The sequence below is a fragment of the Lissotriton vulgaris genome, chromosome 5 (assembly GCF_964263255.1).
Source record: "Lissotriton vulgaris chromosome 5, aLisVul1.2, whole genome shotgun sequence".
Classification (NCBI taxonomy): domain Eukaryota; kingdom Metazoa; phylum Chordata; class Amphibia; order Caudata; family Salamandridae; genus Lissotriton; species Lissotriton vulgaris.
In genome coordinates, this window is record NC_141693.1 from 754,344,413 (window position 1) to 754,371,779 (window position 27,367).

The 27,367-nt window shown below is 43.4% G+C and overlaps 1 protein-coding gene across 1 annotated transcript in view; it reads right to left on the reverse strand.

Moving 5' to 3' along the window:
* Window positions 1–4,924: 4,924 nt before the first annotated feature.
* Window positions 4,925–27,367, reverse strand: part of LOC147711507 (basic phospholipase A2-like) — a 111,350-nt gene continuing 88,907 nt past the window's right edge. Inside the window, exon 5 of the mRNA XM_086920200.1 lies at window positions 4,925–5,216. Coding sequence (XP_086776326.1) covers window positions 4,948–5,216 — 269 coding nt within the window. The 3' untranslated portion in view covers window positions 4,925–4,947. The remainder of the gene's footprint in view (window positions 5,217–27,367) is intronic.

A 27,367-nucleotide genomic window follows, 5' to 3' on the forward strand; every position in this document is an offset into this window, starting at 1 on the left:
TGGCTACAGTCAGTATGTCATGAGGCAGGTACAGAGGTAAATGCCTCCTTTAAAACTGTAAAGATTTGCTGTTTTTCGGGTTCTTTGTCAACTGAGCAATTTGTAGAACGATGGTGGTGAAGTCGCATTTAAATACCTGTAGAATTTCTGGAATCCTTGAAAATACTGTATCTTTTTCACAAATGAAGTGTGGACACTTGGCATGTATCATAAAAGTTGCATCAACCTTTTGGAATGCAGTGTCACAAAAAAGAATATTAAAATAATTGATCCCAAAGCATAAGCTTCACAAACCAAAAGAGACCCATATTGAAAAGGAAAAACAATCACTGTATAGAATCAGTCATCCTTGCTTGAGAAGACTGAGTTGTGATAGTGGAATTGTTGCATGGAGCAGAAGGGGAGAAAAGATAATCATACAAGCAGTGTAACATCTGCTATAAATAAAGTAAAACAGTACACCAGTAAATATTTGAAGAATGTGTAATCACCTACATGAGTGACCTAGGCCAAACTCCAAGTGTTATTCATCTAGAAAGAGTATAAAAGAGTGAGAAGAAGACACTGCACTGGAAGTAAGGAGGTCCAGCACCTGCTTTCAGAAACCCAGACCTTGTGTCAGAGTCTTCGACAAACTTGAACTTGGTGGTAATTTGCGATTCCTTAGGAACAATTGGCAATTTTTTTTTGCATCATACATTGCATTTAAGGAATCGCAAATTTGCGATTCCTTATTTTGCACTAAAATTTGCTACATACATACCATTTTGCTCAAATGAGCTTGCAAACGCTGAAATTCTGTGAATTTTGGCGTTTGCGAACCCATTTGAGCTTCATACATCTGGCCCTTAATCTCCCCAGGGCTGCCTGCATTTGCTTTTGGTTGCCCATCCACCTCCTGCATTTTGCTGCTTGCCCCACTGAACTCCGTTTCACAGTTCCCCTCCTCCCTCAACTTTGCTTTTCATAATTGTACAATTGTATATAGCGCCAACACAACCCGAAGGACATGGAGCACTTTATATTAAAACCAGTTACTTTTCACAAGGACACTGTAAATGTAGGCACCTCACTTAATCGCTCCATGGCAGCCCACAATCTCAAAGTTTCTAAACACAATAAGCAGTGGCAAAGCCAGTAGGTTTCACCTGTACGAAATCTATTGTTTTTTATCTCGACTACACATTGCATGCGCTGCTCGGCTAAGTAGCGCATGTTCTGTCTCAAATAGATGTGTTGTGTTCTCTTTGTGGACTTACAGGCCACCCATCTCCTACTATTGGTAAACTTCAGCGTTGCTCAAATTTTTTTTATGCCATTCCTCGTGGCATGGGGGCGTCAGGTCATCTTTTTGTGTAAGGCCCATAGCGCAAGGACCAAGTACATGTCTCCTTACACTGTTCCCGGTTTGTGCAGCTATTTTTTCTTTGTTTTGAAGCACTCCATAGGAGTACTTGTGTTTTCAGGCCATCTTGTACACATACACACATACCACTAAAATGCATGCACGTGTATATAAAAAATGCTTATCGTAAAAAGTTGTTAAAACATGAACAGCACTTGCTATTTTTTTGTTTTATTACACGATCCGATGGCATTGGAGTGCTCGCTACGTCCTCCGTCTTGCCATAGCTCAAGTATGAGCCAACTGTATTGGGGCGCTTTAAGTGCTAACCAGTTACATTCCATAATTACACTTTTTTTTGCAGCTGATCCTGCTTTAATTAAGGTATTTTTTCCCCCATCATTGTTGCTTCCTCCCAGACTCTGCCGTCGCTGCGTGCCCATCTCTCCATCCCCTCCTACTTCCATGCTTGACCTGTCCCCCTATTACCTGCCTCTTTGCTGCTCCTTTGATTATTATTTTTTTTGTACAATGACACATTTATTGTTGTAGGCAGGGGGAAGCATATTTGAATTACCTAGAATCACAAACTGTTCAGTTGACCCCAAGATTCAAACCTGGCTCCCCAGTTCTCCAGGCCGTTACTCCACATCCTTGTTTCACTTCAAAGCTCCTCAACTGTTTTCGACTATCAAATCCACATTTGTTCTGCAATACTCTGCCAACACCGAACAAGCATTGACTCTTAGCCATGTTGTCTCACAGCATATCTGCTGTTCAGCATGGCTGAAAGTCACTGAAAAAAACCAATATGATGCGGCCAGCGCAGGCCACGTCATAGCGCTTTTTTGTGTCAAGAGGGGCAGAACAATAAATTGAACATGGGGCGAAGAGACACTATGTTGGATAAACATCCTGTGATTCTGGGCTTTCGGTGACTTTCAGCCATGCTGAACAGCAGATGCGCTGCTAGACAACATTGCTAACAACCATTCACATTGAGAAGGCCAATAGCTCGGAGATTGCAGAGACCTATTGGCTTTGCCAATGCCTGTCATTAAATCAAGTCAGTATCCTCTAACAAAACCTTTGGATTATGTAAAGAATTTTATAGGCTGTGCCACTTTAAATGTGACTTTGTCAACAAAATGTTACTTCTCTCAAAGATGTTTATTAATGACTGACGCATTCGACCCTATTCATTTTTTGTCTTTGGGATATGATTGTTAATTGTTGAGAGTAGCTCGAGGGGAAGGAAGAAAGCAAATATCAAAACACCTCCATGCCAGGGTGACTAAAAACAAGCATTGGCAAAGCCAATAGGTTTCGTCAACTGTCCATGTCAAGAAGCTTTTTTTCTTTTTACTTTAAGTTATATTGCACAGCCGCTCAACTGCGCTGCAATATCTAAAAAAAACATTGTCAAAGTCAATAGAATTGGCATAGGCGAAACCTTCTGGCTTTGCCAATGCTTGTTTTTAATACTGTTGCCCTGAAATCAGAGGGCAAAGCCCATTACAGGCCCTGATATTTCTAAATATATTTTTAGCAAATGAACCTTCTTCTTGACAACCTGCTAACAGTCTTCTGTCAGTTATCTTACATCGACAAACATTGCCAAATACCCAAACCTCTTGGTAAAGTATGCAAAAATATCCTGCTTTTTTGCAACAAGGATCGAGACCATTCTTTCTCCTTCTCTCTTTTTAGTCTGTTGTAAGAGATTGCTTAATGCTTCCAAACTGTATCAGTTAATCAAATCCTTCAGCATTGCTGCAACTCCTGCTGAAGGTTTCGGTTGGGGAAATCCTCATCTTTCCCATTGTTGATTCTGTTGTCAATATAGAGTGCACACTCAATCAAAGATGTGGATGTATTCAGTTGATTTACCACCAATGATGGAGTGTCTTTTAGTTCATCCTTTAATCCCTGATAAAAAGGGCCAGCTCTCGTTGTATTATTCCACACTGCTCTGGGGGCTAAATGTTGAAAATAGTAATATATTTTACTGTATTATTAGCTCTTTGCATTAATTGCAGGAGACTCATATAGGCTGCCTGTCTACTATGCCTCTTTCCAAATATTGAAGTGAAATATTATAAAAATGTATAATAATTTGTGAGCCAAAGACTGGTTCGGTATAGAGCCATAGTTAAGCGTTTTGTTATGAGGTACACAAATATATAAGGTATTTTGGCCTCATCGGGGTCAAAGAAAGATGGCATAGAGATGAAGTGTAGATTACATTGGCTAAAAAAGAACCATAGTATGGGTGTTTATTCGTACACGCTGGTGGTTTGCCTGAGGTGTCAACTGAGTCTTTGGTTGTAACTAGAAAGATCATTCTTGCTGTACAGTGATCAAATATTCCTACATCTTTTTAATGGCTTGGGCCCCACGTGAGGATAATCACACATCCCCCATATTCTTTGTCAGTGTTCTTTCTTTGTGAGCACTGCCCACCTCAAATATCCCAACTGTGAGGAGGAAGACTAGACTTTAGAATAATGAAGATGAGTAAGACAACCAAGCTATTAAGGCATTAACTGCTTGACAAGCTTCCTCCTCACAGTCCTGCTCTGGGTGGAGGCCACAACTCAGTATGGTACCAGTATTTGCTTTTAAAATGTAAGACACAATATTTATGTCAGACAATATTTCTGCGCACAATATTCTGACATAGACACCCCATCTCATTGACATGTATTAGGGAGCACCCGAGTTGACACTATCAACCAACTGACCATAAAAGCAAACAATCCTATTCTGATCTCTTGTGGAAGATAGAGAAATGAAGGCACAGCAACAGGTAGAGGGAGAGTCAAGATTAGCACGTTGCGCGTGTGTGTAGGTGAGTGTGTATGTGTGTGCGCGTGTGATCTATACCCAAGGCAGCTTAACGAATACACGATTATGAAACCAGAACAAAAACGCTGCATGCAATATTTATTATTAATTTAAACAGACACTGGGCCATGACAAAATGGACAAAAAGCAAAAAACATTGTCCTAATTATTTCCATGTAGATTTAAATTATGAAGAAGGAGGAGAGGGCAATGGCGTAACATTAGCCCCTCAGTGTGGGAGGCCCCCCGAACTCCAAAGGTCCCCCTCAACACAGAACATTGACTGGGTCTGGGTCCAAAGTGGTAGGAGGGGGGCCCCCCTCAAGTTTTGTTACGCCATTGTGAGATGAACTGGGCAGAGAATTATTAGCCAGAACGGGGACGAAAGACAACATGGTGTATGATCATTTAGAATTATGGGAGATGGGGCTAGGTTGATTTCTGGATACTATAGGGTTGGTAACTATGGTCAGTTTGAGATCAATGGAATCGCTGCATCAGACTTGGACATAACTAGAGCAGAGAGGGCACTTAAGGAAATGTGAACAACAGAGTGGGGATCAATCGGCTAGGGAGATTTCCATGATGGCTTTGGGGTCACCTGGGTAGAAATTGGGATCACCAGCTCCAACAATGGGCTAAGAAAGAAACCACGTGGGCAATTAAGGGCATCGGTGAATACCATGGGTTTTTATAGTAAGCATCTTCCACTAGTGTGACTTCATCGCATTTGGGAGGTGTCGAGAAGTGTACAATCACACTGGTTTTGAGGTGTCTGCAGTTTCCGTTTGCACAGGTGCATGTGCTTCATTGCTGTATTTCTCTGAAGCGCTGTCTGTTGAGATGGGTGGAGCGTCGGCGCTGGCATCGCTGTTCTGTGTACACGGCGGCGTTTGACCTTTGCAGGTGCTATCTAGTTTAAATGTGTATTTCGTTTTATACGTTTTTAAATTCTCCCTGAAGCAGATAGACGCTGCTTTGTCACACTCACAAGCCTTTCGTTGGCATATTAAAGGATGGTCCCCTGTAATGAAGCACAAACAATTGAATTAATTAAAACGCGAGACTGGACAGTCCCAAGACATGAGACCAAAGATAAAAACAACAACTTGATCTTAGGTCGCCCACTGCCACGCTCATACATTATCCACCTTAAAATGTATAGCTTAACATCATTTTCAGTTTCAGACAGCAGAGCTGGCAATGGGACAGGTGCAGGGTCCCTTTTAGAAAATATCACTTTGTGACAATGAAAACAATCCGAAATAGAAAGTGTCCTCGACATATATTATTCCCTGCACTGCTCCATGTTGTTTTGAAGAAAAAGATCTATAAAAGAATTTCTTCTCAATCAAAATCCTTCTCAGCTCAGTGTCAATACCCTCCTCAGCTGGGACAGTTCTCACTGTGTTCTGTACTGCACCATTTCCTTCCCTGGTGAACAATATCTTTCGAGAGAATTTTGTTGACAATGTATTCATTCTCAAAAGCCCAGGCGAAAAGATTTCAGAGCTCCATAGCAAGAAACACCCACTTGTAGTTACCTAGAATTATTTTTAATCAGAAAAAATGGGGTAAACTTGTCTATTGAATATAGAGATACCAAGGTCAAAATAAGTAAAGGCACTCATTAGAACTACCAGCATGGCATTTATTCAAGGGCTGTCTCCAAGATGTGGCCTGCTGGATGAACACAAATAAACTAAAATTTAACTCTAATAAGACGGAAGTGATCTTCTTCGGCAAAGGCCCCCCTCCTCCATCTGAACTCTGGTGCCTGGCAGAGATGGGTCAGGCCCCCTCGCCTAGCCACTCGACTAAAAATCTAGGGGTACGGTGGGACGATAATCTGTCCTTTGCATCACACATCCAGCAAGTAGCTGACTGCTGCCTGTGTAAGCTGAGGAATCTTCGTAAGATTCTACGACTCTTACCAGCAAGTTGCTGTAAAACTGTAATCCATGCCACAGTGACATCTAGTCTGGATTACGCTAACGGCCTGTATCTGGGTTTTCCAAAGTACCTTATACAACAACTGCAACTGGTCCAAAACGCGGCTGCGAGACTATTAATGCGGATCCCCTTCAAGCACTCAGTCTCTCCGCACCTTCTCTCCCTTCATTGGCTACAAGTAGCAAGCAGAATAAAATTTAAGGCACTTACACTGGCCTTTAGATCTTTGTACGGCAACTGTCCTAACTATCTGAAAGCACCACTGCCAAGATACACCCAAGCTCGCTCCCTCAGATCCAACAACCGTGTTCAGATTGCAGTTCCTAGAGCAAAAAGAGCTCGGCTGGGAGGAAGAACTTTCTCGGCCAATGTGGCGACACTTTGGAACTCCCTGCCCCCTGCTCTTCAACAGGCCCCCTCCGAGTTATGCTTCAAGCGTTTGCTGAAAACCTGGCTGTTTGCCCAACCGCGCTAGACGTCACCTTCTCTAGCCCTCATGGTCAAAAAATATCTTGTTCATATAGCGCCGGGACACCTCCTCGTGAGGTAGCTGTTCGCGCTTTATAAAATTCTGTATTATTATTATTATTATTATTTATGCACAAGCGGTCAGGTTACAGCAAAGATAAATATCAACAAAGTCATTAGGGTAAGCAAGACCAACACTAGTGAACAACAGTTTGCATGATTATAATTTAAAAACCAAAAAAATCTGTGCAAAACAGTGTTGTCATACCAATCACCCCAAACAATATGTCAATATAAGACTTTATACATTAATATATTATAAATATGAAGAATAGACCATAAACAAAGTCCTGCTTTATGAAACACACAAAATGGTTACATTAATTCAGTGCCTTGGTGTACATATTCAACCAGCATTCCCTGTGCACTAGACAGTCTCTCTACACCCGTGCCCAAGTGAGCAGACATTTTTTTATGAAACTCTGCATTGCTCTGTACCAATTTTACATTCATAATCCGGGCCATGGTTATGTTGTGCATGAATGCAATCTCGACATCCAGTTCAGCAAAATCTTGGAGATACAGCTCACATGACATTATATACCCTAGAAACATATCCAGGGACTCTTTCAGAATTATATATTTGCCCCTATAATTGACAACACTCTCACTCCAACTAAGGAACTCATTATGATGTCGGGCGGAAAACCTCCACCCGACATTCAGAATCTCCTCAGCCTCGTCGGAGCCCTTCCGACCGACTCAGTCGGTTTACATTCTCATGGCTCAATTACAATGTTTGCGGTTAGAACATAAACCGGGCAGTCATTCCGAATCGGTGCTGAGCGACTCGCGGAGTATTCGTGTCGGTCGGAACCGCATCGTACACCCCTATGGACAACGGTTCCGCCCACACGATTACAATGTCGTTTTCAAATATCCTTTCCATGTCAGCCTGTCTGGCATGGAAAGGCTGTTGTAAAGTGACTTTGGAGGCCCCTGGCAGTGCCCTCCTGGCCCAGTGGTGTTCGGTTGATGGCCGAGAGGGTACCTAAGGTACTTTCCTGTAAAAGTCTGCATTGTGTGGCAGGCACCATGGGTGCCTGTCACACTGTGTTGGGTTTACTGCAAACACCCCATTTCCCCATAGGAGCCTGTGTTACAGCCGGTTCTCGACCGTAACATGGGCTCCCATAGGAAACAATGGGAATCCGACCAAACAGTGTTTGTTCGCATCATAATCTGTCGGTCGGGACTGCCGAACGCAAGTCGGTCGGTCCCGAATTTGAGAAGGTGTCGGGCGGAGGCTTTTCGTCTGACATGGTAATGAGCCCCTAAATCTAGGAAAAAATGAGAAATTCATGTAGTTGTTATAGTAATTTTTGTCATCCATGTTGTGCAAGAAACTAATGGAAATAACCTGTTAATGAGACAAAAAAGTTTGTTGAAGTTATTGTCAATGTTTAGGTGTGGAAATACAGAACTACCTGGCCTACTCCTTCGATAATAAAGATAATAAGGTAACGTTCTGTTTGAAGCAGAGAACTGAGAGGACCCAGAATGAAAGTGATCACTAGGAATTAGGCACATTGATCTACCTTAAGGAATCTCTGGATATGTCTAAAGCAGTGGCACTTAACCTTTAGGCTTCTGTGGACCCCCAATAAATCACTACTGGATGCCAGGGCCCCGGCCCTAAGCAATTTGTATGATTTGAACAAAAGCATAATCAAACAAATGCAAAAATGATGCAAGATTAAATAATTCACGAAGCAAAAATTGAAACTTTAATTTTTAATGGGAAAGTTGGAACTTTTCAAAATGTTTTTTTATTTACAAAAAATGAAGCAATATGCTAAATTCTAACGTAGCACTTTGTTTTTTTCTGCTCCTAATAAATGCTCTGTTTTTGTTAGTGCATTCCATTGCCTCAATTGAGTCCACCAGTAAACCGTTGTATAAAAATGTATATTAATCTTGCTTACAAATTTTCAAATAACCCTTTTTAGACTCTTCCCACCTTTACACCTCCCTTGCATCATCTCAATCCTTTTACTATTCAGATCTACCAAACAAGCCTTTCTAAACCCTTCCCTCTGACTCTTCCCCCTACTCATCCCAACCTGCTCCTCCTTCTATGATATCCACATAAACTCTTTCTAGACGGTTCCCTCTTCTATCCCGCCACTATCCTTTTCAATCCAACTAATAGACTCACATGTCCAACGCTCAAAATAATTTCATATTTCACTGTACTAATTCACCACTAATCATGTTTTGATTCCGGAGTAGCATGCTAATCCTTGAAAGCGCTTTGATGCCTTATCACGGGTACCAAGCGCTATATAAAAGTAAACCCCTGCCTTTTGTCTCCCTCCATTATCCTCTTTAACCCTAATAGCAGGCTCACATGTCCACTGCTCAAATTAATTTAATATTTTCCTATACTAATTCACCACAAAAACTTGTTTGGGTTCTGAAGTAGCATGCTACTCATCGAAAAGCGCTTTGATGCCTCATCAGGGGTGCCAAGCACTATATAAATGCAATTACAATTACTAAATTCCATTAGCTGTACCTGCAGCTCTCCCAATAATCAAGCAAAGTATACCAATTTAGCTTAGTCCATTTTTAGCCTTCAATTTCAAATTCCTTCCCATTTACAGAACGTTTAAGGGTGTTCTTTTTTTCTTATATATGTATATATTTTTTATTCAGCTAATAAAATGTGTTTCTAAACAGTCTGGGAATCCCGGAGTAGATATAGCTGACCCCAGGCTAGGATCCAGAGGTCTGGAGGGTTCACAAGAATTGCCTTTCTTTTGTGAGAGACCTGAGTATTTCAGGGTGGAATAGAGTGCAACATAAACAACATCCTGAGAAAGGCTGCATAAATAAAGCTAAACCAAAATTCAATAACAAAACGTTTTATCATTTAACCTTGGCGTATCCTACAATTAACCATGAATACCTAATCAGTGGGTCAGAGTCCATATTTACATAAAGAGGTCGAATTAATGCCACAATTTAATGTGTTGTTTTTAGGAGAATTACATTTGTTTATTTTCTGTCATTATCTTTCTACTGTTATAATTCCTCATCTTTTGCATAGCTAATAAATAGTCATTGACATAAGAAAATGAGTCTGGAATATGCAGTAATTGTGGATGCTTTTAAATTATAGTAAAATGAAATGGCGATGATTCTTGTGATGTGCGCAGTGAAAAAGCAGGTTGGTGTCTTCATGGAAAAAATTCATTCTTAGACAAAAAGTAAGGTCCTGTGAGTCCCAGGCCTTTTACTGTGAGGGTCAGATTTTGTTTGCTATGCCCTTCCCAAACATCAATGGACAGGGAACTCAAAGGGAGCAATCAACAGGCACTGAAACACTAATGCTCGTTTACCCTGCTGATATTTAGAAAACAATCTAAATTCAAAATGATCATTCTAGCCTATTCTCTAGAGAGAGAGGTTTGTGCTTTTTATGTCGAGCCTAGACAGTGCATGCGCTGCTTGCTCGACTTTTAGTAAGGGGGTTTTCAAAGTGCTACCCACAGCTTTTCCTGGCCTAAAGCTTGCTTGCACGCTCGCGTGCATGCGAGCAGCCGACATCTGCCTTTCTTATCTCATTAAGCCTTGTTTTACAGTTACGAGCTGTCATGGCTCATTAAGTGCTTTCGTGCAGAGCGCGCGCACACAACTCCCTCCGCCTCTCTCTCTCACTGCAGCCCCCATCTATGCGTTCCACGCAGCCAATGCTTGTTCTGTGTGTCGTTTGGTTGATCATTTTGGGAACTTCCTTATTTTGGTTTTCTTTACTAACAGGAAGCCAGCCGCCGCTCTAAGCGGGCCCCGGTATCTGCGCACACACCTCCCTCCACCTCTCTCTCCCACTGCAGCCCCCATCTATGCATTCCGTGCAGCCAATGCTTGTTCTTGTGTGTCATTTGGTTGATCATTTTGGGAACTTCCTTATTTTGGTTTTCTTTACTAACAGGATGCCATCCGCCCCTCTGAGGGGCCCCAGTAACCGCCAAGCCTGGAATGTAAACAATGAAACCCTCGGCCTGAACTTGAATGTTTGCCCTGGTACAACACGCCCTCTGCAACGTATGTTCAGAGAAGGCAGCACACGTCGTTTAGAAAAACAAATGTAACAAAAAGAATGTCACGGGAAGCAGAAGCAACCGGTTCTGTATATAAGCTAAGGATGGCATTGCCTTCTCTTTTAATCATGTCACGCGCCATCGTGAAGGGAGGAAATCAAACAGGCTGCTTCACTGAAGTGTGAGCGCGACCCGGCGAGCCTGCTCTGCAGCTTTTCACCTCAGCTGCCTTTCTATGTACACAGAGAGCCTTCGTTTAGATAGTACCGACCTGCAAGTAAACCGATCTTTTTGTGATCTTCGGACATCCTCCATGTATTTGAAAGATTGTAAGTTCAAACATTTGATTTAATTGGAATAGAAGTACCATAATACAAACATCATACAAGATCAAAATAATAGCTAAATGGGCTTTACCTTTTCGTCCGTCTGTATAATTTTCTAAAGATAGATGTCATGGGGTTTATTCACAAAAAGTTCATGAGTACAGGATTAGTGCTATTCTCAGGGGCGTAGTAACAAAGGCCCTTCGATGGAGAGGGGAGGCGGGGGGATGCTTCAGAGGGGCCCAATGTCCCCCAATGCCAATGAATATTTGTGAGGCGTGGAAGATTCAGGGCCGCTCTTCAAATTCTGCAGGGGTCCCCATCACTTTACGTCGCCGAGCCCCGCCCCCACTGGGTACTCTGATATGTGCACTTACATGCCTCCCTGAAATGCCAAACTCCTTATCAGTAAAAGTGCAAAGCGGACCCACTCCTTTCCATTAGTATTAACTGTGTATGAATTGTCTCTGAATTTTCTGATTTTAGATGCTTAGACTAGTCAGTTCATAAAAACATGTAAGAGTGTGGAAAATAGTACTACAGTACTCCTAATGTTCCTAACTGGTCGGGAATTAGGCAAAAGTCCCACCTAGGCTGTTTAACTATGAATCATTGCATCACATACTGGGCCCAATTTACAAAGATTTTGCTGCGAGTATGAGAGATGTGCACTGAACTTTTGAGATTTACAGGAGTAAGTCAAAAGCAGTCCTGTCTTACTCTTGAAGTTCAGTAATGAGCGAGGAGGGCCGCATGGGAAAGACGCAGCCAAATGTTTGTGAATCGGCCCAGTGTCCATGGTTTGATACCAAACACACAAATTGCAATAAATCCACTTTGAAAAAGTTCGGAGATGACTAAGGCAGAAATACAAGAGAATGTGGGCTGTGTGGGAAAATTATGCCAGTAGAGGTAACGCTTATGACATTTTCTGATGCACTCCTTGGTCCTATTATTACTCTACCAGGGTACTATACCAGCTGGGGAGCCTGGGTCAGCAGCAATGGGTCAGCTTCACAAATATTGTAACCAGACTTTCTCTTTGGGTACTTTCAGCAAAGACAGCTTGGCATACTCCTGGAATTCTGTAATAAGGCAGGAGTTGTAAAAATGATTCCATTGATCGTTAGTCCTGCAATTTGTATTATAGATGGCATTTTATAAAATGGTGTTAATAAAACCATCAATAAAAAGGCATCCACACAAGTGCTAGTCCCAGGTGTTACATTTACGCCGCCTCCTCCCTGCTCTGCACAAGACCCTCTCTAAGCACCGTGAATTGTCTGCAGACATTTTCCACTCAGCCCAGGTGTCTTCCTGATTGATAGAATGCAAACACAGAGCACAAAAGGCCTTGATGGAGGGCGATTACCCAGAAGCACCTGTTTTCAATGGCTAATTGTCTCCGGTCCCTAAAGATTGCTGGAGTTAGCTGCAGGAAGGGAAGGGCCCTGCTATACTTGGTTGGCCCATTCGGAAGAACTGGCACCACGTCCTTGCCACTCCTTGCTTCCTTCCCCCTCTTAACGTCTGGGAGTGGCAGTTTCATGGAAAATAAAGAGTGCTGCCATTTAATGTTTAGAGATGTCAACATCTCTGCGTTCCCAACTGCCTTTCGATCATCCACTCCTCCCCGGGCAGGCGGAGTCCCGGCGGGAGGGTGGGCGGGCCAGTGACGCATGTCAGGGGCTGCAGGCAGGGCGAGGGGTATTTAACTTCCCCTTGCCATCTTAGAAGCCTCTTTGCCGCTCTGGACGCCGCGCGACGTGCACCTGGGACACTCTTTTCCCTCCCTACCTCTTACCCTGTGTGTCAGCTGGGGGGGGCAACTGTTGGAACTTTTAATGTGTACTTTTTTCATTGCAGGCCGAGTTACAGGGCGATCCGGAAGCAGAGAGGTGCAGCACTGCACTTCAGCTGGCACATAGGGGTGCCAGAGTCTAAAACCTGGAACCTCAAAGAAGGTCCCAGAACCTGTGTCGGCGCCCCAGTAGTCCTTCGGGCACCCCGTCCTAGCCACTCCATGCTTCCTTCCCCCTCTTAACGTGTGGGAGTGGCAGTTTCATGGAAAATAAAGAGTGCTGCCATTTAATGTTTAGAGATGTCAACATCTCTGCGTTCCCAAGTAATAAAAAAATTAAACTAGGACCTACTGGAGAAAAACAGACTTCTTTCACCCTTTACGCGATTTGGCTCGAAGTTGGGCGGTTTCTTGCTCAGTCATTTTAATATTGCAAAAGCTGCATGCTGCTTCTGAACCACAAGAGGCCTCTGTCCTGCTGGAATACCCGTCTAATAAGGAGGAGGCACGAGGAGCACACTTTGTTCTGATAAATAAATATATTGTGTTTAGAGAGTTGCTCACTAGAGACAAAGGCATAATGTGTTAATTGTCGCATCTCTAAAAGTTTGCGCTGCCAAATTGTTAATATTGTATTTTAATTAAATGTGGCAATGAAAAAGAATCACAACTTGCGAGACTAGCACAAAACAGGTTTGTTATTTTTATGTTTTCATGTCTTGTGGCGAAGGAGTGGGTCTAGATCACCTACAAATTGGAGTTAAATGCCTGAGGGAAGTTGGGGTTACATTTGATGCACACGTTTAATAGGAGTGTAGGTTAAATCAGTGGGTATTAGAACAAGCATTGGCTTAGCTAATAGGTCTAGACTTTGGGACCATATAAGTGTTTAGCCATGCAACAGTTGATGTTGTTGCACCAAGTATACTGTGCTGGATAACGAAACACTTATAAGGTCTCAAAGGCGAAACCTATTGGCTATGCCAATGCTTGTTGTTATCAGCTACTTAGTTGGAGACTGGCAGACATGCAATGCAAAAATATATGATGTGGCTTGGCAAAGGAGAGAAGATGAAAACACAATGTACTGTAGCTTGTCTGAATTGAGGGGGTTGGTGGAGAGATATGTTGAGTGGGAAAGCAGAAAAAGTATATAACATTTGTTTTGTAAGTAAGCTTACCAGATGATCTCATGTCATCAGAGACACCATTTTCAAGTCCTGGTTCTTCTTTCAACAACCTAATACATACTGGGATTTGTAGTCTGGCATAATTTGGACTGAATGCATTGGACTACCACAATTAAAAGCATTGATTTCTAACAGGAATCAACAGAACTGGAGCCCAGTATTCTTGATGATAGCCATAATTTTTATAGGGAGACATTGGTAATGTATCTATAATCCATCATAACCTTCTATATATTTACGATCTGTATCACTTTGGCAAGATAAGCTCGCCTTTCAGACCCAAATTTTCCAAATGTGAATATATGCTGGTTCTTTTTATCTCTCACAAATCAATTCTGCCTTAGGTTGTAAGGCATCTTTTCTTACTGTTGGAGCAGTGCAACATGCAGCATGTCAATGCCCAAAGTTCCTTGTGTTCTACATTCCAATTTGGCAAACAGTTTTCATTTGCACCATATTAAAATGTACCTGCCTTCTTTTCCCTTGGAACCCACCAACCTAGGGTTTCATCCCAGTTCCATCATAGACCAATGTGATGCTTCTGCTACAATAAAAGTGCTGATACCTTCTGTATAGGGACCAAGGCTGAATTGAATGTTTTTGATCTCCCGCTGCAAAAAAAAAATGGAATGGAATGTGCCCATAGAAATTCCCAGGTGATCAACTTAATAGAGGCATCTCCGTCCACCACCCTTTTTCTTTTTCCTGAACTGAGGAGACGCTTACCTTATATGTGGTCTCTTAATTACACATGCTGCATCAGAACACTGTTTTGAACTTCACAGTTTGATTTTAGAGTGTAACTTTGACATCCTGTATCTTACTTGCTTTGATGAGACAAGCACCATAATAACCTCATTGTAATGGGTTATAAAGGCTTTTTGAAAAATCTAAGTATGACGATAAGGAGGAGAACTAGATATAATTGATTTTGCAATAAAATAACGTAATACTCACTCTCTGGGACAATCCGAAATCGTGTTAGTCCAATTGATATATCTCCACTTTAGTCTGAATACTTTATGGTAGTCTACATACCCTGAAACACTGAAAAACTACTGATCCACATTCGGATTTTAACCATTATTAAACTATTGTGAATAGCATTATGGGGGATATAAAATATGGATGGCCAAGGCCTATGATCACAAGGCTCTGCAGGTTTGTGACGATATCTCATACATGCATTTGACTCAAAGGGGCAGATTACGATGCGTTAGGAAATGCACCGTAATCAGATGGTCGGATTCCTTTCCTACCGACTCAATATGATGGTGTCAGTCGGAAAGGAATCCAACCTGTCATTTCGACTGGCTTCCGATGGGCTTGGAGAGCCCGTCCATGAGTCGGAATGATTTCAGTAATCCCAAGGGCGGATCTTTCCGCCCAAGGGATTACAATGTTGGATTCTGACAGTGTTTCTGGGCTGGCCTTTCTGACACAGAATGGTTGTTGGAAGTCAACTTTGGGGCCCAACAGCAGGGCCCCATGGGTGCTCAGCCTCTGGTTGGAGGCCAAGGGGGCACCCATGGTCCCCCTTGTTGATCCCTGCACCCCATGGCAGGCACCTTGAAGTGCCTGGCACCGGGTGCAGGAATGAACTGCACCTCTTCGTTTTACAATGAGAGTATGCATTCCAGTTTGAATGCATGCTCCCATTGTTAGGCATAGGAGTGTGACTGAACAGTGTGCGGTCGCATCCTAATTGGTCAGTCAGGACTGCCGACAAGAGGTCAGTCGGTCCCAGTACCGAGAAGATGTTGAGCAGACTTAGGTCCGCCGACATCGTAATTAGGCCCAAAGTGTTCAATGGAAAATCCATGTAGAGGGGCATATTTTGTACTCGTTCTTTACCTCAAATGATAGATGATTTGGCATTTCTTCTCAGAAAACAGTTTCTGGTCTGACTGTTGCTTTGCATTATGCTTATACCCCTCTATCACAGTAAAAATGCCTCAGTTGATGAATAAAGAAACATAAATGAGATGCATTGAACTTTGAACACCTTCTGAAACACTTCAAACTTCTTAACATCCATTCCTATTAGCCTAAGGTTGAATATTAAAGTGGTTTGTACTAGGATTAGACCAGCATAGCCCAGAGCCCCACTCTAAAATCTTTCATCGACATTTGAAATAAAATAGTACACTAATAAAGTGGGCAATCTAAAACTAAAGCTAGAAAGCAAATGTTGACGCAACTTTGACCTTCAATGTAAGCACCTCTTCAGAAAATACTGCAGTAATCACAGGCTCACACATTAATGAAATAAGCATTAGTATTCCATCGGTTTCGTCTATGCAATGATAAAAGAGTTGCTTTCATTAATCATATTCCGAAGGAGGAAAGAGCTCCCTGACAGATGACATGGGAGTGGAGAGGATGTGGTGTAGCAGCCAGAGCTGGGGGCTCAAGAGCTGGGAATCCCGGTTAGACTCTCGGAAGCGCCATGCAACATCCTGTGATTATATGCAAATCACTTAATCTATCTGGATGATACATTGTAATATAAATATGCTGCAAGAGTAAAAGGCAAAACTTTATGAAAATATAGTTCCACCAAAGCAGATGTTAATAGTAATTCAGTGCCGGGAAATTGATTAGAGAAGCAGATGTGAATCAAGCATTGGTAAATGCAGTTAGATATGCTACAGCCAATAGAAATGAAGGAAAGGTAAGTGGCACACACAGGAACCAATGAGAAGTCAGGAAAGGGAGCCCCTTTTATGTTTATATTAAAAACAGTAGATTTCTCAAGCACAGCACAAGCGCTCTGCAGGGGAAACCTAGAAATAGCCTTCTGTTATAGTTGTTCAGCTCTTGCTGCAAGCCAGTTGAGGGAAGCCTGGAAGATAATTAAAGAACTTCATAGCTTTGAGTCTTTTGAAGCTAACAGTTCTGCCTAACAACATATGTGTGCCACTAGTTTGAAAAGGAGTTTGAACCTAGCAGGAAGCTTCTTACAGCTGACACAGAAAACTCTATATTGACTCAGGGTTAATTCTTTCTTTGAGAGTTTTAGATCCAGCTCTACTGCTGAAACCAATAATACAGTTAGTAAAAACATGTTTCCTAGGTGCATGACCAACATGGACGCAGAGTGAAGTGGCTCCATGCTGTAAGCCCACCCAGCACAATCTCACTCTGCAAGGACGGCGATCGCCACACACTCTCCCAGGAATGCTCCACCTTTTGAGGTACTGATTGGAGGCATTCCTGACTGCTCAGGAGCCATGCCCCACCCAGGCCAGAAGCTGCAGTCTCATGTGCTACATCATAGGCTCCTTTATTCTGGCTTACTCCACTGCAACAACCACCAAGTGTTCTCCCCGTTAAACACTGGAGGATCTGGGACAGCAGTCTGTGTGAACCCAAAGCTGCAGCCTCGCGCACCACCCTCCATCGCCTGGATATACACCTGAGGCATGACATGAGAGCAGTTTCCCACCTGTGTCTCAGTGACATGGATGCCTGACGCCATACTGAGTCGCAAAGGTCTCATCTAGATGGCAGGTGCATACAGTTCTCCCTCAGTGCTTCCCCTGCGGGTCTCCCAGAAGTTAAAAGGAGACCCCCATGTGCTTCCCCACTGGTGAACTTGAGACCACCAGGGGATGCTATGAGGCAGTGCTGCTTGTGTGGAGACCCCTTGACCAAGCATACGCATCTTCTGTCCTTTAGATAGACTCTGGTCATAACGGACAAGACTCCAGGATTGAGCTCACCAGAGAAACAGGCCTGGTATTCCCAATGTATTCCCAGAGGGTTCCTGGGAATGAACTTCACTCTACTCAAGCAGCAAGACCAACCTGTATTGTAACTGTATTGTGACTGCAGCAAGTCCATGCACAGCAGCAGAATACTCCATGACCGACTATGAGGGGTTGACAGAAGGGGACCTACCTGAAGGCCCTCACCCAGCCCCACATCTTACAATACCACATAGGTGGCGTCCCACTCACTAGGTTGGAAAAAGCATGACTGACAGAGGCTCATGGCAGGCTGCGCCATAATCCCGGCATAATATAATCAACCAGGGACTTTTGGAGTTGGCGTGGCTCCCCCGTTGACCCGGTACCAACATCCCTCACTCTAATTACTTACCAGAATCACATAGATAGTAAAACAACCACCCTCCAAGAGGAGCATAGATAGGGGAGGCAATTCTACCTGCCCTCCTTCTCAAATTGGGTCAGCGCAAGATGCCTCTCCATCTGCCATATAGGAGCCAAGGGAGCACTTCAATAAACTACTATGAACCATCAAAGATGTGAAAACCACCCTGGAACCTAAATTAGATGCCTTGGTAATCCACATATGGCTCTTAAGAGATGACCAAGGCAATCTTAGGGACAGGGTGGAGGTGAACACTAGCTGGATTGCGCCCCACTTTAGCGGAGTTGCAGTGCCACAATAAAGCCTTACAAGCAGAAGTTTCTCAACTGCATGACAGATTGAGGGATGCTGAGGACTGGTCATCCCAGAACAACATTCGACTGGTAGGTCTACCGGAGGGCACAGAAGCACCCAATATGGAACTGTGCCTAGAGGATTGGCTTCTCCACATGGTGTTTAGTGGTAAGAGAACCACATTCTTCTCAGAAGAAAAGGCCCACAAAATACCAGGCTTAGCCCTAGCCTCAGCTCTCCACCTAGGCTTTTGGCAGTGCACCTTTTTAACTACTGGCGGTACGCCTTTTTAACTACTGAGATCGTGACCAAAACCTACAAGTTGTGAGAACCCAAAGCCCTTGGGGAGTTAAAAATGGATCACTGAACATCTACACCGTCCAGTGACTCAGATGAGAAGCTGCGACAATTAGGATTGAAATAATCCCCTTATGTTCTAAGCCAACTTGCCTGTCGTGGACACTATCACCACACTCTTCTGGTGTAGGTAACTTGACAACACCTGGGAGTGGCTGCACTCGAAGGGAATGACCCTGACAACCCAAGATATACAACCAAATTGACGTGGAAGACACTAATGCTCAAAAGACATAGTGCAGGACACCCAGTGGCAAATCTATGAGTAAACAGGCGGCGCATGAACATGCCAAGGCTGGTAAAGAACTGGAGTTGTGACTTTGCCTGTCCATAATATCGACCAAACCAGAGGTCATCTCTTTAGAACAAGAGCCTGCCTTTGCCCTTGACAACATCCCAGTGGAACTGCCAAGTGTGCCTGATCTCATTCCAGTGACATCGGATTAAGTGACATGGCCTCTGGTACAGTGTTATGATTTTTGTAGACTATTCTCTTCACCAAACAGGAGTGAGGGCACATATTACAATAGTATATGGGCTCAGACTTCATGGACTGTTAACTTGCCACTGTCCACTTGACAGAGCCCTCCAAGTCTAGACGGAACAAACTACTTGTTTTTAAGGTCTTGGCTTATATCTGTTTGCAGACCTGTTGTAGTCCTTACCAGGGAGATGGAGTTGAGGAAACTGTGTTTAGTTTATTTTCTGTGGCACCGCAACATCATGTTGTACATACCATATGGGGGCTAAACTACATTTGGATCACACAGGATCAGCCCACGGGGGAAGTGCTGGTTGGGTTTGAGGTGCATCATGACAACACAACCACTCACATACTTGCCTACATACAATGTTATCACCTGAAATGTGCGGGGTATGGCTACTCCAAGACCGGTCCTCTGATAGGCTGACATCGCGTACCTGCAAGAAACATACATGACCATGGAACTCTGTAAATTGCAGAGGAGATGAAGAGGCCAAATTATTGGCACCTCCTACTCTGCGTATGCTGGGGGTCCTTATCTGGCTAGCTCCAGTAGTCCCACACAGTAGTAGAATCCGAGGGCAGATATGTGATGGTTAAGGGTACGCTGGATGACGTCTTAGCACTTTATGTACTAGTATATATATATATACTAGTACAGTACTAGGAGCGGCTCCTAGCAAGACTTTTTCCTACACTGATATATGACCTGGCAGCACTGAGTATATAGGGTGAAGATTTCATACTGTGCACAACACTAACGTAGACAGCCCCCCCCCCCTTGCAGGAAACATTAGCAAACAACACACGCCCTAAGGAATGGTCCACACACAGACACATTTTTGGCATGAGGGAGTACTCATTTTTTCCCCAGACCACCAATCACACACTACAATAGACTTACTTTTATGGAGCACCCACATGGCGTTCTATGTAGTAGTGACTGAGTACCTGGGCCAAACACTTTCTGATCACAACTCCCTTAAAATTACGATGCTGTGGGGCAGACGGCAGGCACCAGTACACACCTGGAAACTACACACACCAGCAGTATGAGACAGGGGGTTTTGTGATACCACAGGCATACACATCATCAATCACTTTGTGGAAAATGAGAGGATCACACCAATGGGGCACTTTTAAAGCTGTTTGCCAGAGCCTGTGCACCAAAACTACACACAGAGTAAAGAATGTCCTTCTGACACAGATCCTGGAACTTGAACAAGTTATACGGGTGGCAAAGATATAGGTGGGGACAGGAGCAGGGAATGAAGACAAAATGGCCCTTCTCAGGAGTTTACTCGAAACCCGCTGACCGCCCGTGAGGTCTCGATAGGAGGAGAGCTTCTTTCTCTGGCTGATATTCTAGAAATTTGAGTCCAGATGGCCGCCTACGCTTAAAGCTCTTTGAACTCTCCTGATCGTGGGCCTGAATTTATGATCTTTTGCTGCATGACCTTTGATACTTGCTCTTGAAAACCTTTAGAGTTCCTATATTTTTCTCTGTGGACATAAATCGCTTCGCAACCGGCTCGAATTACTGTGGGTGGATGAATTAACCTCTGTAGCCAGTTATAAATGGACTGAAGTGAGCCTCTTATGATTATTTTCTCTAACCTCCCTCGGATCGGCAGCGTTCTTTTTTGGACCAGTACCACCTGTGGCCCAGATTTTTCACGGTGTATCATTTATGAGCTGTGTCTTCCCCCCTTCCTCGACTTGCAAGCCCTTATGAAGGTGCGCCCGTAGATCTGGGCCTGGCACCGAAATGCGCGTTGGTGTTACCTGATTGTGGGATCCTGTTTAATCGACCTGGCCTCTTTAGCAGTGCGCTATCTAGGCTCCGCTGGATCCCTCTCTTGTGTCATTGTGGGAACCTCGTTGAGGAATTTTCTGTGCATATGAAATTTGTATGAATGTGTGTGTCTGAAGTACTAGTGAATGAATGGTTGTGGAAAGGTTGATGTGGGGAAACTATGCTATATTATGTATATTCATTTCAGAAATAATTTTCTATTTATATGTTGAGTTGTTATGATGTCTTATGCTTTGAATAACGAATATATGAATTAAATATGATAAAAGAAAAATAAACATTTTTGTACACTTATATTTTGAATTCCATTATCCCCGTGATTCTTTTGTTACCCCCCATTGTGAGCTCCTGCGCAATATATGTAAACTTGTGAATTCCTTGTGAGCCATTGTTCGATTTATGTGGGTGGACTTTTCCCTTAACAGTTGCCTTCTCAGAAGGGAACACAGGACAGCAGCAACTAGACTCAGGACTTTGGAATACATGGTTAGGCAACTGGGTGTGCACTGGCATGGCTTCTGATGTCGAAGGTCCCTAAGACCCACATGAATGCTATCAGATCCCCAGCAGAGCATGTGCTGATCATGCAGGCTGACATTAATCAGGTCTTTTTTGATTACTACACCTCACTCTACAGAGCAGACCTGGGTCAAGGGGGTCCCACATTGTAAGAGTGCTTAAATAGATTGCCCATCCAGGTCTTAATTCTCTACAGCACCACATCTTAGATGAGGCAAATTCCATAGAGGACATTTGTCTTGTGTTTGATCAGATAGCACCCAACAGAATCACCTGGGATGGATGAATTCCCAGTAGAATTCTACTCCACACACGGTGCTACCAGCATCCTTATGGGAAGAGATGATCGTAGCCCTACCCACCTACTCACGCCTGGCAAAGACCCATTCAAGGTACACTTATAGTGTTGTAAATGAATCTAGGACCCTGGTGTAAATTTTCCAGATTCATGCCCTTATAAAGGTATACTTTATCATATCCTTATATAGGCATAGAAATCAGTACCATATTTGGCCTGAGCCTTGCAGCCCAAATACAGCATGGCTACTTCCTCTAAGTTCCGAGAATCAACAACGATTTCTTGGAAAAACCTGCCTTCAGCAGCTAGGGACTTCCCCCTGCTTGAATATTAAGTTCTCCAAGAACTCCTGGCGTTTTCCAAGAATGTAGCCTTTGAGTGACGTTATTAAGTCCAAACATGCGTCAAACTCAGCACCTTCAAAGTATAAATATGCCTAGGTTTGCCCAGACAAACACACAGTGGTTTGGGCAGATTGACTATCTACTTGCCCGACGCCCTGCAGCAGCAAGTGCCGAAGGAAGCTGACCCTCCAACTGACGCACTGAGAGAGACGCTGTCTTTTCTCTTGCCGGGAAATTCAGCTCCGGTGTTTCCGGCTTACCCTTGCGGGTATCTGGAAATCGAGTCCTGAGAGAGAGATACAAGACCTCCTTCATTCTAAAACCAAGGTACAGAGCTGATTAGACCGCTTAGAGAATTCTTGGAATAGATTCCTGGCAGAGAACTACTAAACTTAGGCTACTCCTCACTTACTTCCTCCCTAGTACTAGACTTAGGTTAGGTACACCGGGGTAGGCGTATGTTAGAAGCAACAGTTGAGTATTTTTAGTCAATATTTATTACTGTATGTATTTTATACATTTTATGAACTTTATCGCTTAGAAACCATATCATGCTTTTACAGTACTACTTTATAATACTGTTTGTATTATATGCATTGTACTTTATAACCAGTATTAAAATGGTAGCAGTTCATTTCCTATGCTTGAGAGAGAAGACTGTTCAATAAATACTTTTATTGAAAACGCCCGTCTCTCTTTTTCTCTGCTTCTCTGGTGAAATGAAGCATGCACGATTGACTGAGTAAAATAGTTATCTATTGTTTCCGCGACTCTAGAGATTTGATTTCTTATTCTTGGGAAACAAAGTTGTCATGTTTATGCGGTTGTCAGAAACTAATCCCTTCTTGTTTATTCGAGAAAGCTTCTAGTGACCTCTGAGCTAGCTGGCACTCACAATTAAGTTTAATATATTCGATAGAGACCTAGTCGACCTCAGTCCTACGTCTAAACTACAGTATATATTATTCCGATGTGCAGAGCCTATTGGGAATATAGGAACTACACTACAATAGAGACGGCTGTCCTTAGTGAATATGGTATACAAGATCCGAGGGAAGGTCATTGCAAATAGATTGCTACCCTGCCTCTCCATCCTGATCCATCAAGAACAAAATGGTTTCATTCAAGGAAGAAACACATTCCTACATTTAAGGTGCCTCTTCTGGCTGATGGAAGAAAACTAGTATGCAACGCCTCCATATACAGCTCTCGCTCTCTTGATATTGAAAAGGCGTTTTGCACTCTGGGTTGGCCCTACCTGAAGGACGTGCTTAGGAAAATGTGTCTAGGGCAACAGAAAGTGCACTGGATAGCATTGTCCTACACCCTTTCAATGGCTCTGGACCGTACAGGTAGAGCATTCTCTGCTGCATTTGAGATACAGAGAAGCACCAGGCAGGGATGTCCACTGTCACCGATCTTTTTTACTCTGGCTTTGGAACCACTTGCAGGCCTCTTCCACTAACAAGGCCCGCAACGGGGTATCCCGAATGGTAACCACTCTGAAGCTATCTGACTGTATGGCAATGATGCTCTAATGTACCTCAGAGATGTGGGTGGAGATCTCCATCGAGTGATGGAGGCTCAAGACAACTTCTGAAAGGCCTTGGCACTGCAGCTGAACTAGGCGAAATCCAGCCTGTTCTCCATTTGCAGACTCACTGAGCCGGAACAGAGGCATTGCCTCTTTTGGCAATGGAATGGCACCCTGACACATACCGAAACCTGGGCATGAATATCTACTATTCTGACAACAACCTTATACAAGGGTACCTGGGGGTGGCTATGGTTGGCATATGCAGCTCGTTGGTTTTTGGGGACTACCTACTTCTATCACTGATGGATAGGGTGGTGAGAGAAAAAAAGTTTGTACTGTCTACATTTTTGTATCAATTCTTGGCCCTTCCATTCAGCCTCCCCAAGCGCTTCTTCAGAAATTTGGATTCTATTCTCTAAGACATGACTTGAGGGTTCAGCCAAAAGAGGGTAGTGCTCAGTAAATTATATGCCTCCCTGGTACGTGGGAGTTTGGGTGTACCAAACTACAAGCTCTTCTACACCATGGCTCAATTGCAGTGGATGATGCACTGGCTCTCAGACAATCATAATCCAAGTGGGCGATCGTACAGAGGTATTTAGGGGGCTGCACAATAATAAACTAGTTGTAGGATACCCAGCAGGTCACTCTATACCACGGCCATTTGACCAGAATTGCCAAGTGTTTCTAATACATGTATGTCCAATGTATTCACTGTCGGATGCCATACTCACCGAGCTTACCACTGTGGGCACCACCTGCCCTCCCCAAGCTTGCAGAGCACCATATTATTAGATCATGGGCAATGGCTGGCCTTACCATGCTGGGCGACCTCTACATACATAAAATTCTGCTGAATTTCCAGAAACGTCAGGAAGAGTAAATAATAAATGATGGCCAAATCCTATACTATAATGTGCTAATGACCTCGATAGGTCTCCTATTGGGGCCAGAGTGGCTGGAATCTGAACACTTCCAGCCCCTGCAGACCATACTCACTCAAGATAGTGCCAGACTGGGGATCACAGTTCTATATAAAGTGCTACTAAATACTCATATTAATAACTTCTCTACTCTCAGGGACAAATGGCCAACAGCAACGGGCTAAGAACTCACAGATCAACAATGAACCACAGCGGCTCAAGCAGTTACACAAGGTATCTAGAAAGACCCCTGATTGAAGTATACTAAATTCAGTTACCTGCATCAGACCAACCTTAAGCCTGTGTGTACCAATCGAATGCTTCCAACTATAGCCCCGAAATGCCCCCAATGCCCATGTGGGAAGTGATGACGTTGACAGTATCAGACATTACCGGATGAACACTACCTGTTGACCCTTTGCAGTGCATGCTAGGCATCTCAACACATGCCTTAAAGAACTAATATGCCATAAAATGTATGAACCTCATGTATTTGTTAGTGAAGCACCATATAACATGGCCTGAAAATGCCCAGATAGCCACACATGCAATTCCTGACTACAGGACCTGTTCAAGTGGGCGACAGAGGAAATCATGGCCTGATGCTCACCACCTACACACCAGAGGGACCCCCTGCAAAGTGACACATCGGATACATACTTAGAAAAGCTAGCAGCTAAGACGGACAACAAACCCCCATGAGGCATGTTTCATCCTCTTGTCCCCTTTGGTTATCATGGTAAAACCTACAATTCCATCCACTCTACGCATGCACGCAGTGCACACCTTAATGTTCCTACTTCTCGTCCTCCCATGTCCCCCACCCAATTTCCTCTTCCGGACACATACCTAAGGCAGCAGTATCATTATTCTTACTGGCTACAATAACCCACTCCTCCACTTTTTGGGAGCTATGAGTAAAGCGAAGGCTTATCATCCACACCACAAAAGATGCCAGGTTATCTCCACTAAACACAGTCCAAACCCCAGGTGGCACTATTCAGAAACTAACAGCAAGGGGCTCTTGACATGGGCTCATGTAGACTCCAGATCCACTAAGGGGGACCTACGATTTCTGTGTTGCGAGCACAATAAACCTCTGTATTGATGTTGTCCTCAATATTGGCACCCTATTTCATTTTGTCAGTGTTTTATATAGCGTGAACTTGGCCCAAAGGTATCAGGTATTAGAGCGTTTTACATGAGCTCCAGTTGTGTTACACCAGGACACATTCATTGTTTTGTTAGGGACAGGGAGATTAAGTGATTTGCCCAGAAATACAGTATGTTAAGCATCGTTGCTGAGACTCCAACGCGATTCCCCATATTTGAGGTCGAACTCCCTAGCCGTTAGGCACATCCTCTCTGGTATAAGGGTTATACCTTCTGCCTTCTGTAGAACCATGAAGCTATATTTTATTTGCCTTTCTCATCGGAGTTGTCTGTATGCTTAATACTTAAATAAAGAACCACTTGCACTGCCACTTGTGGTGGTGTCAGTAGGGTATAGAGAGATCATCTCAGTTCTCCATAACCAAAGAAAAAAGAGAGTAGTGAAGTGGGAGAGGGAGAACAGCCAGCTCCACCGCCAAGCCCAGGGGAAGGAGTGTGAGGCTGGAGACAGAGCCGGTAGGACTGTGCAACTGTAAGTGCCTCCCACATAGTCCCCTGATGTGACAGGCAGGTGAAAAAAGTGTCAGGTATAACGCTGAAAAGCACAGACAAGTATGAGTATAACTGAAAGCCCAATGTGGCAATACACTTCTTTGTTACCAAAAACAAAATATAAATGCTACTTGTGTTACAGCATCAAATGGATTTGCTGTGCTTTGGTAACATAAACAGAGGCTTGTATCTTGGTGCCCATGACCTCACCCTCAATACATTCTGTCAGCCCGAAGGGTTTGTTAGGACTTATGTCAACACTGCCAAATTCGAAGTTGTGTCTCTAGGGTAACATCTCATGTTAACAGTGTCAAAGTATATATTTTAGATCTTCCTGGAATTTATGGTCTCTCTGGTTTGAGGCATTTTGATCATGATTACACCTGCTTTATTAATGGAGCATTGTCTGCCTTTTTGTTAAGCAGTATATGGAGGTATTGCTTGCTTCATATTATAAGACCTGCAAGTGAACACATTTTTGCTTGGAAGGAGATACATTTTATGTTGTTCATTGCTCTGTGATGAATCTTTGATGTAGGTGATTTGAGCGTTGATGATTCATTGCAGGCCTCATTGCATCAGACTGCAATTTTCTGTATAGTATTTAGTTATGTGTGCACAACAGTTCTTTTTACCAGACAGTAACTAGACATTAATGTCTTGGGGGGGCGTGGCTACAACACCAAACAAGAAGGCCACGTAACTGCTGAGCCCTGCACGACTGTTCCCGATGTAGTTTCTCTTCGGGAGAGAATCAACTCTCTTTCAACCAAACGATGGAGGATTTCCCTTCAACAACACAGCAGTGAGCATACTTCAGTTGCCACTTTTCTTCAATTTTCAGCTATATTTTAGGCGCGACCAGTTTTCCTTGTATAACAGACGCCATTTTGTATTTTCCTCATCACGTTCCATCATTTTTATAAAATTTCCACAATGCTCAACCCTCTCCACATAAGGTGCATTTAATTTTGGACT